Source organism: Centroberyx gerrardi, chromosome 6, assembly GCF_048128805.1.
Source record: "Centroberyx gerrardi isolate f3 chromosome 6, fCenGer3.hap1.cur.20231027, whole genome shotgun sequence".
Classification (NCBI taxonomy): domain Eukaryota; kingdom Metazoa; phylum Chordata; class Actinopteri; order Beryciformes; family Berycidae; genus Centroberyx; species Centroberyx gerrardi.
In genome coordinates, this window is record NC_136002.1 from 2164624 (window position 1) to 2175903 (window position 11280).

Consider the following 11280-nt stretch of genomic DNA (forward strand, 5'->3'; position numbering starts at 1 on the left):
TATATCTTGATTATGCAAATTTAGAGTATACTTCATGTTCATATTCATAATATAATTGATTTGTGTTATAATGGTCACTGTCTGCCTTAAGATGATGGAGGTTATAGTTTACCCACCTTTTTATTTACCATCACATCACCGATTACAGCCATGAGCCATCGATTGTACAACATTGAGACAGATGATGGATAAGGTAGACATACGGAGCTTTTGATGTTCACAAATCATTGTCTCATTAGAGAAGTCGCCGTAAAACTGTATTATCTGAATAAAGGAGACGGTATTACAGTTACAGTAGTGAGAGTATTTACAAGTTAGTCTACCATTATGCAACAAGGCCAGCATTTTGGGGCCCACGTCATTGGTTTCCACGGTGGGCTGATCTACCGCTGCTCTTCCGGTGGAGACGTGGCTCTGTGCTGCTGCCATATTGAAGCTAGCTAGCTAACAATCAAACAACTTGTAGTCAACTGTTTACTCGCACTTTGCTATTTCAGAGTGATTCAAAATCAACACAGCAACAACTACGACAGACTGAAGATCGTTGCACACAGAGAGACCCGAAAATGGCGAGTGAATGTCGTTAATCGATTATATTTCCTTATTTTTATCGGGCCTAGCAATTATCATAACATTGGCTAACCTGGCAGCTAGGTAACAGTTAGCTAGCTCCTCTAAGAGCGAAATGAAAGAAAAGGCAAACGTTGCTGCTTGTCGGTTTGACAACACTATATTTATTAGTTGAAAACAATTAATTGAATCACCATTCCTTTTCATAGAATAAAATTTCAGACGTATAGACGGTACTTGGGTGTACACACATTGCTGACGTTAACTAGCTTTACTAGCTAGGGTTAGCCGTTGTCCCTAGCCGGATCCTTGCTAACGTTAGGGTTAGTTGCTGTCAGATTGTCCTCAACCAGACAACACTAGTTGCCGTTAGCAAACAAACATTTAACCAACTTATCTCATGTATCGTTATTAGTTATCTTAACGTGCATCTTAGATAGCTAGAGTTAACTGCAATTGTTTCATGTCTGCATCAAGTTCAAATCCATCGCGGTGTCATTTCATTAGCCAGTGTTAACGTTTCACATGCAGTTCCATTCATCTCCCAGAATTGAAAAAAAAAAGGTCGAATTCGACTAGTTATATATTACAAGTACTAGTTAGTGCTGTGCAACCGCATTGTAACATGGCCACAATGTGTTCCCAGTTCCCTTTTGTAAGGAGAAAACGCCACGCCAAATCCCACAATTCTGGCAATGTAACGTTTTGCCACCTCATAAACGTGAATTAAGACGTTTTCTGAATTGTTATGTGTCGCTGTCATATTCGCCATGCATATAATCCATCGGTAAATGTCAACCTTTATAGCTAGTTTTCCTGTTATTCCTAGTATCGTTCTCCACTAAAGTGCAACGTAGTGGGCGTCAGCGAGCAGTGTGAACCAATATTAAAAGTTCACATTATTGGTAATAAGTGTTGCTTGGTGGGTTATGTGTATGCCGAATGTACCGGAAGATTTGTGAAAGGCCTTAAGCCATGTTCTACGAGGTGTGCACGTTTGTCGAGAATCAAGGTCCCATTAAATTGACAGATACTTTAATCGAATTTGGCGAGGTTTGCACTCCATACAGGAGAACAGGACCTTCCCGGAGCTTATAGTAAGCGAATTTAAAGGGAGAACTGTCAACATTATTAACGCCACGTTAAGTTGCTTTATCCCTGTAACTTATTATATATGCCTTGAGGCAACAACTGTATATTCTAACAAAGACTATGTAAGGCTAATGTGTTAAAAGGAAAATTCCACCCTAAAGCAAAAAGAACAGCTATAAGCAATGTAAGTTGCACTCCTGTGTGGTGCATTTTATTCCCATGGATAAGTGGCAGGGTTTAACAGGAGATACATTTTCAACAATCTAAAACATTAACAGTAAATATCAGGTTTCGGTGCCAGTCCCTCAGAATTGAAGAGAAAGGAATTCTTTCTAAAGCTGCCATTTTGCACCGACGTTCAACAATCATACAGAGAGAAATCCATCAGAGAGGCAAAGAGATTAATTTCTCCACCGACAGTAGCCTCAATAGACCAGAATGCAGCGCTGCCGCAAGACACTTTGTGTTTTGAGTAAGGGGCGGGACTCTCCAACTCTTTTTCTCAACTAGTGACGGAAGATCTGAAGAACTATCCATTCTTGGCGACCACTCTTCATAAGGAATCGGGAGTCAGGACTCTCTCTGGCAAAAGAGTTGTTCGTTCACGGCTCTGCAGTGTCAGACACAGCCATTCAAGGACTGAGTCTTGGTTTGCGAACAAGAAGAGCCATTGGGGAAAACTGAGTCACGCATTGGTGAAAGGCTAGACAAGCAGCAGAGGCAAACAGGCTCTTCCTCTTGATTTGTGACTTTCGAATGATGGGCTAGTGAGTGAATGAGGGGGCTTGCAAGTCTGGATCCGGGCTAACCTGTGCAATGTGCACTGCAGCTCAACTGATTCATGAACAAGACTTGAGAATGAGGTTTAGACTACAACCAAATAAGCAGTCAGATTCTACTGCCGAGCTGACTACTTCACACTTTGCATTTCTCAACCTAAATAAATAATTTTGCTTATTCCACAAACTTAAGTCATGTCTTAAACTACTGTGTGCCCCTTAACCATCTCTGTCATTATCAATTATCATAATCTACTTTGTTTAGTTATGAAAATAAACACCTTTTATTTGTTTTACTTGTTTGACTAGGCTACAATCAGACAGCCTCACCATACAGCTGCTAAAATGATTCTTTGCCAGAGAGGTGTAGAGCTGGAGCATGACCCCAAAGTCTCTAATATTTCCTATTTCACTTTTGTGTTGTTGTTTTTTCTTATTGATACTTGCTTTTTATTTTTGTTATTTAAAATTGTTTTCCTTAATCCCATTTGAGGACAGAATTCTAAAAGGCTTAGCCTGTTTATTTTATTTTAGTTATTTGTAGCATGTCCTACTTTTGTAATGTCTTATAGGTACTTTTGTATTTTGTTAGTTTGCTTTCGTGAAGGACATTAAATGCACAAAGCACGGTAAAATGTGTCAATATAAGAAATGTGTTTATTAAAGCAAAAGTAATGTCACTGAAAGAAGACATATTTGTTTGCTGCTGCTCGTTCACAAATGGACGACCGATAAATGAGAATCAAGTGTCACTTGGTTCTTCTAATCTACACAGGTCTCATTGATTGAAATGCAATTCATGAGTGACTAGACTACCCTCTAGCAGTGCTTGTTAGACATGACATCGTTCACAACTCTCCTAAGTATACATAGTAGCATACAGTGAACAAGAAGGCTCTTTTCACTGAGCTAATTTACGCTTCATCACAAAATAACTCCTGGAATGCATTAAACATCACTGATTGGTGTACAACACCACACAACAGTGTAAGAGGATCTGAGGGTGGATTTTTGCCTTACTAGTAAAGTCCTGCAGGCACTCTAAAACTCTTCTTTTCCCCATACCTGCAGGTGCTGTTGGCAGCGGCGGTGTGCACCAAGGCAGGCAAGGCCATTGTATCACGCCAGTTTGTGGAAATGACGCGAACGCGCATCGAGGGCCTCCTTGCTGCCTTCCCCAAACTGATGAACACGGGCAAGCAGCACACCTTTGTGGAGACGGAGAGCGTCCGCTACGTGTATCAGCCGCTGGAGAAGCTCTACATGGTCCTCATCACCACCAAGAACAGCAACATCCTGGAGGACCTAGAGACACTCAGACTCTTCTCTCGCGTGGTAAGGACCGGCAGGAGTTAGCTTTTTGCTTCTGTGCGTGTCTGTGTGTCAAATTCACAGTTGTGTCACTTTGTACGATAATGCTATTTTGTTATATACAGCGTTGGATAGGTTGTGTGAAACTGGTTATTTTTTCTTCATTTCCGATTGCAAAGATGACTGTGAGCTAACACTACCACCTGTTAGTGTATATGTTAACATGATAGAGAAATGGCAGTTGATTCTCCCCAATTTAACTATATGTATATATTATTTTCTTAAAAATCAAAGTAAGCAGAGGTAAATATTTGGTCATATAGGCCTACACAATACCTACAGTAACTGTGTGACCCATCAGCACCATTAGATTATTGATATCTTCCTTTGTGATACTATAGCAAGCACTAAAGCAGCCTCTAATAAGAAGAATCTAATGACATTAATGAGTCACAGACCTCATGCTTTTTTAATATTAAGGGTGCATCGATACTGGTATTGGCGCCAATACCAGGCTAAAATGTAAGTACACGGTATCGGTGAAATGAGCCAATGCCAAGAGATCTGATGCCATAGGTCACATGTGCTCCTTCGCAGGCTGCAGCCTGGGGTGCATTCATCAACTTTTTTAAAATACCAAATTGTCAGCGATTTGGGAGTATTTTACCATGAACAAAGTTGGGGAAAGATGAAAATAAATTCCTATTCCGATTTGATGAGAACAACATATATTATTTAATTTAATTAAAAATAATGTCTATCTTTAACATGTTTGAAATTATAGGCCAATTAGTCGTCAGAATTAGTAGCCGAAGGTGCACTCACACCACAAATATAATCAGAAATGCTAATGAACGTTCAGCAAAAAGAACCAATTTCAAACAACCACTCCACAATGTTCAGTAGTATTTTTATCCAGCATCACGCATATTTTTGATCGGTAAACTTGGCAGCGATCAAGCCTATATCCTAGGCTGTGATATAGATGTCATTTTTCTATCAATATATGCCCAATAGTCACAATCCCATACCCGATGTAGGAGCTGCATAATGTTGAATGACATTTGTGGAGGCTCTGCTCAGTTTGCCTGCTATTGATCAATGCCTCGTCCCCTCCTCGTCCAGATCCCGGAGTACTGTCGTGTGCTGGAGGAGAGTGAAATATCGGAGCACTGTTTCGACCTGATCTTTGCCTTTGATGAGATCGTGGCGCTGGGCTACAGAGAGAATGTCAACCTGGCCCAGATCCGCACCTTCACAGAGATGGACTCCCACGAGGAGAAGGTTTTCCGCGCTGTCAGAGAGGTGAGACCACGCGGTTGTGCGTTGATCTGTTTTTAGATTGGATACGTTTAATGATCCCCGTGGGGACGTTTCATCATTGCAGCAGCAAAATAATAATAGGATACTGCAAAGAAAAAATATGACACAGGATTATTACATCACATCCTGTGTATTGGTGAACACAAATATATTAAAAGGGGGTATTAAACATGGCACAACTGACAATTCAACCCATTTTAAGAACATATGAACTAGAAATGTATGAATGAAAAGTATGGAACAGTTGCAGCATTATGAGGGTGCGCAAAATAATAGCAGCTGAATATTTAGAGACAAAGGAAAAATGAATGAAAATATGTACAGCATAGAAAAATACATGCATTATGAAATGAGTGAGAATGTATAAAAATATTGATCTATGTGATAGGTACAATTAGCTGGGAATGTGAATATTAAAAAAAAGAAATATGTGAATTTACAGCATGTATACATACAGTATATAGAGGACTTGCTAAATGTGCATCATATTCACATGGTAGATATAAGGATATATACTGTATATAGGTATCCCTTCAGTGAAAAAACACTTAATTGTCTCAGTATTTCATGACAATTTTTTTTTAGAAGTAATTTCAATGTTATTTTGATGTTGCTCCACAGACCCAGGAGAGGGAGGCCAAGGCGGAGATGAGGAGGAAGGCCAAGGAGTTGCAGCAGGCCAGGCGGGACGCCGAGCGCTCCGGGAAGAAGGTGCCAGCGTTCGGAGGCTTTGGCAGCGCCGGCATGACCAGCGTCTCCTCGGGATCCATCATCACAGACACCATCGTTGAGCCCGAGAAGCCCAAGATCACTCCTGCTCCAGTCAGGTACAACTCCAGGAAATACGAGTGTCAAGTGCATTTTTAATTGAACATTGCTTGCTTTTTAAATAAGCATATGAAACCCTTTATTTTACAGCTAGTATGGCTTATTATGGAATGGGATTATTTAAACGTGGTGTTTTTTTTTCCCCCTTTCCAGACCAAGCGGACCCAGTAAGGCTCTGAAACTGGGTGCTAGAGGGAAAGAGGTGGACAACTTTGTTGATAAGCTCAAGTCCGAGGGTGAAACCATCATGCCCGCCTCGGGAAAGAGAGGCTCAGATGCATCCAAAGCTCTGCCACCACCAGTCAATGTAGAGAGGTACAGAAACATTACGGCCTATATGATGAACTATTGTTCTTTATTCTGGTAAGAATGATCATAAGGGGCGGCTCAATACTGGTGCTTCTCACAAAGTATGATCACAGTTGGCCAGATGGGGGTCTTCTAATAGAAGCTCACAGCTATGGTCGTTTTACAAATTTGCATCTTGGATGATCAAAGTCCATTTTAAGGGATTTTCTGCAATTTGAATTTTTTTTAGAAAGAGTTGCTTATGGTCTTTTCTCTTGCACAGTAATCTAATCACACAATACTCCATAACTCAAAGTGTGTTTGAACAACTAACTATAAAACAAGGACACAATTGTTCAAAACTCGTAAGTACAATCTAAATATGAAGTCTGAGTAATTTGCTATGTTGAACAAATATTTGCCAATCATGCAGTTGAGCTACAATTAGCTTAAACAAAGGGGGTGTGTACTTTTGTGCACTGGATTCTTCCTGTCTTTGGAATTGTATACCTTCATATGCTTTTCTAGAATTTTCTTTCCTCCTTAAATTTAGTACAGTGCTCTTGCTGCTCTCAAACAAATGGATATGGACTTGAATCCTAGAGTTGCGATTTATAGTCATATTCCTCAAGCGGAGTTTTGCATGAAGCAGTTTCAATTCAATCAAATAAGCAATATGAATGATCAGTTGGTTTGTTAAAGCCCGTGTGGATGTCTTTCCTCCCCAGTGTACATTTGCGTGTGGAGGAGAAGATCACTCTGACTTGTGGCCGCGATGGCGGCCTACAGAACATGGAGGTGCTGGGCATGGTGACGCTCCGAGTCACGGAGGACAAGAACGGACGCATCCGCCTCATGATCAACAACAATGACAACAAAGGACTGCAGCTGCAAGTAGGTCCACTACATATTTTTTTCCACAAATGTTAGCTGGAGCAAATGTTGTGCTCTATAATATGACGCGGTTATATTATGTTGAAATCATTTAGTATTTTTGTGAGTGCACACAGTGATTATGACAATGTCTGATATGCTATTACTGGCTTTTGAATGATTTGTATAATTAAATATTCCCAATTTTGGAACTTTTTTACATCATTACAGATATTGATGATTATGTGCTAGTGTATCACACATATTTTCAAACAAAATTATTTATCGTCTCAATATAGTTTGAATGTATAAACTTTTGAAAAATGTAATTTTGTATACTTGTATAAAATAATAAAAGGTAGAATTGAAGTCATATTTCTGTCTGCTGCCTCCTCTCAGACACATCCCAATGTGGACAAGAAGTTGTTCACAGCTGAGTCGGTGATTGGCCTGAAGAACCCAGAGAAGTCCTTCCCTCTCAACAATGACGTCGGTGTGCTCAAGTGGAGGCTGCAGACCACAGATGAGTCCCTCATACCTCTAACCAGTAAGTCCCAGTATACGCGTCTCATCTGGGGACTCATGGGGATACAGTCAGCTCGCTAGTGATGCTTTCATAAGATAAAGAGAAACCAGCGATGTACATATGTTATAAGTTCTCACAATTTGTCTTTGGACAGCCAAATGTGAAAAAGTCAGAAAGGCTAACATCATAACATGCTAACAACAGTACAAACTTTGACTCCTGATGTACTATAGCGTACAATCCAGTGCTGGCCTGTCCCAATTGTCCTTAACACAATCCAAAGTAGTGCACTTAATACTACAATACATCAACACAGTGGCTCGCTGCATTCTCAGTCCCCCAGATTCTCACTGTCTTGTTTGTTCCGCAGTAAACTGCTGGCCTTCAGAGAGTGGTACCGGCTGCGACATCAACATCGAATATGAGCTGCAGGAAGAGAGCCTTGAACTCAACGACGTGGTCATCAGCATCCCCGTACCGTGAGTAGATCTACCCTATAAATATCTATTGTTCCATGAGATGGCGGTAGCATGGGTTGGTGAGCGAAAGGGTTCAAAATCCCTGGTCTAGCAGTAAATTTGGTTGCGGAAAGTAAATGAGTAATGCTCTCACTTAATCCACAAATACTCTGGTGGAGCTGCGCATTCATTCATTAATGACATTTAATTTGACCATTTCCATACCAAGAAATACCCCAAAAATTAGTTCTTATCGGGGTGGAAAAGCCTCTGAAACAGAATTTTAAAAAAAAACTCTCCACTGAAACCCGGGTTGATGATGGTAATGATATTAACAAAGATCCACAAAGAACCACTGTCTTTGTGGACAATTCATAATCCTAATTCGATGCTTGTGTGTTGACACGTCTCTGTTTTCCCGCTCTTCTCCAGGTCCGGCGTGGGAGCCCCAGTGATCGGCGACCTGGACGGCGAGTACAAACACGACAGCAGGCGAAACGTCCTGGAGTGGTGCCTACCCGTCATTGATGCCAACAACAAGAGCGGCAGCCTGGAGTTCAGCGTCGCCGGCCAGCCCAACGACTTCTTCCCCGTCAACGTGTCCTTCGTGTCCAAGCGCAACTACTGCGACATCCAGGTGGGTTGCTGGAGAGTCTTTTGTTTAGCCATACTTTACTTACCGCGGGTTTCTATTTGGGAGGAAATGTTTTTCAGGTCAGTCAGTCGGCTATAGGTTGACAATGAAAGAAAAAGCTCATGCACACGGTCTACTGAACTTAGGTTATGTTTTTACATTTTTAAATCAAGTAGAAATTTTCCATGTCTCTGATCGTTTCCTGCTTTTCAAGATAACCTGATGATGGTGCTAGGGCCAAAACATTGTTCTCGATAAAGATAACCCTAACCCTAAAGTTCAGTTGACAGTGTGCGGGAGCCTTTTCTTTCTTCGAATGTTAGGAAACATGATGGTGGATAGATATGCAGATGAAAATAAGTCAATGCAACTCGGTGCACTGAAATTGAAATCGAAGTCAATCCTGACTATACTCCATGATGTTGCTCCTGATGAACCTCTCTCCCTTCCTCGTCTGCCCCAGGTTACCAAAGTGACTCACGTAGACGGAGACAACCCCGTCAGATTCTCTTCGGAAACCTCCTTCGTCGTCGACAAATACGAAATCCTGTAAAAAGAAGAAGAAGAAAGCGACAAAACCGAAAAAAAATCCACAACAAAAAAAAAAAAGTCCAAATCTACGCTACAGAGAAAGATCGAAGAATCCTTGCCTGCCCCGCCCTGTATACCGTTTCAGAGACTGTGTACATCGACAGGACTACGTCAGCCCCCTCTGGGAAAGCCTCTCCCCATGGCGGAGCAGAGCACCGATGATGTATTTATATGTTTGTATGAGAGAAGATCATCTATATATAGAGTTAATTGAACAGGAAAACAAACAAAACACACACACACACACACACACACACACACACAAAAAAAGAAGTTACAAAAAAATGAAAAAATACCTTGATGCTGTTGTGTCCGCCAAGCAGAACTATAAGCAGGACTTCAGACTTAAGTAGAGGATGACTGTAGGGGTCCGGGGGGTCGAGGGCATCGGCGGTCTCGTCAACAAGCCAGAGGTCCATCGGTATGTAGAAGGGAAGGGAGAACGGGGACCGAAGGGGGGTCGGCTTGTCTCAGTTTACGAATCTCCACTAGATCGAGCGCTGGTAGTTTTAGCATCCCCGAGAATCATGCGTCCTCCACAACCTAATGTCTTCTACACCTTCAAACATTACATTGCAGTGGTTCCTCGATGACGTGTTTGTTTTTTTTTCCTCTGTTCAGATTTTCTTATCCATCATAACTGCAGAATTGTACATGTCTCAATCATTATACGCCTGTCACTCTTAATTGTTGAACTATTATGATTTGCTCTATTGATATCACACTTAAGATGTTTGTGATTTTATTTTTTTTATTTTTTTTGAGAACACTTCGGTAACATATTTGTCCGTAACTGAAACAGCAGAACATAGCTCTTTGTTCAATATTTTGTCTGTACCCCCTGCAGTTTTCATCAGCAATACTGTTGCAATGTGTCTTTTTTTTTTTTTTACTTTGATACGTTTTACTGTTTGTTTCCTTTATAACATGTTCACATTCTCTACCACTAATCTGGATATTGAAATTTGACAGTAAGGGATTCTCAGCCGCCGTGCAAAATGACGTTTTGACTGTGGCATCTGTTCTGTTTGCTAAGCAATCTGTTCATAGCACCATTGCAACCACTCCTTGTTTGTTAAACGGCTACGTTGAAAAGAGAAGCCATGGTGTTCTAATGTGGTCCCTATAAGTCCCACGATCAGCCTTCAGACATCAGAGTAAAAAAAACACTTTGAACGCAGCCCAGAAACAACATCCATGCCCCTTTATCTAATCTCCCACAAGGCGTTTTAGATCTGAGATGGGAGTAGATGTGTGTTGGCAAGTTGGTGGCAAGTCCACACGCACACTGCGGGGATCAGAGACTTCCAGCCCGATAATCTGCCCACTCCCTTCACATCCCGGAAGTAGGAAGGTAAGGAGAGAGATTGGCTGCCATCGACACCCCTATTCACCCAGTCATCCTTTACTTACAGTCTCATAGTACATCAGCATTATTCAAAGGACATTGAAGTTTGTTTTTCATGTTTTCGTTTTGATTTTTTTTCCTTTTTTTTTTCTCGTTTGTACTCCCCAAATTTCAATTTAGCAATGGTGGTATGGTTGTGGGGTTGAAAATGACTAGATCGTGCATTTTTAACTAAACAATTTCTGAAGGGGAATCTTAACATTCCAGTGTACAATTAGAAAACAACAAAAGAATCTTTAATGGAATAAAATGTATTATTAAAAATGTAAGACTGGCTTGTGTTTTTGTATTGATAAAACATTCTTAGCTTGTCAGAATTGTTGGCATGTCTTTACCCAGTTGGTAATATCAACAATGCAAGTATGTTGTTATATAGCAGTTTAGTGGTGCTAAAATAAGCCCAACGTGGCCCTGGGCATTTTATTAATGTGGAGTTACTGAGTCCATTAGAAGAGTGAACAATGTAGTGGAAGTGAGACATTTGTTATTGGCAATTTGTCAATGAATAGACTTAATGACTCCTGTCTGATCACTGATGACGTCATTCACAAGCAATAACTGCCAGACTAAACATGGAGGAATGTACGGTGGCCCTGAGG

The 11280-nt window shown here is 40.9% G+C and overlaps 1 protein-coding gene across 1 annotated transcript; it reads left to right on the forward strand.

Annotated features, from left to right (window-relative positions):
- Positions 1 to 431: 431 nt before the first annotated feature.
- Positions 432 to 10950, forward strand: LOC139916626 (coatomer subunit delta). The gene is made up of 10 exons (XM_071905551.2): positions 432 to 569; positions 3513 to 3776; positions 4878 to 5057; positions 5697 to 5902; positions 6057 to 6218; positions 6920 to 7085; positions 7464 to 7611; positions 7961 to 8069; positions 8481 to 8685; positions 9146 to 10950. The coding sequence occupies exons 1-10, from the start codon at positions 567 to 569 to the stop codon at positions 9233 to 9235; spliced, it is 1533 nt and encodes a 510-aa protein (XP_071761652.1). The 5' UTR covers positions 432 to 566; the 3' UTR covers positions 9236 to 10950.
- Positions 10951 to 11280: the final 330 nt, after the last annotated feature.

Bases quoted from the DNA above. Each gene is read 5' to 3' on its own strand.
- LOC139916626 (XM_071905551.2), top strand. The intron at 5,903-6,056 runs GTACAACTCCAG...CCCCCTTTCCAG, and splicing joins ATCACTCCTGCTCCAGTCAG to ACCAAGCGGACCCAGTAAGG. The intron at 7,612-7,960 runs GTAAGTCCCAGT...TTTGTTCCGCAG, and splicing joins GTCCCTCATACCTCTAACCA to TAAACTGCTGGCCTTCAGAG.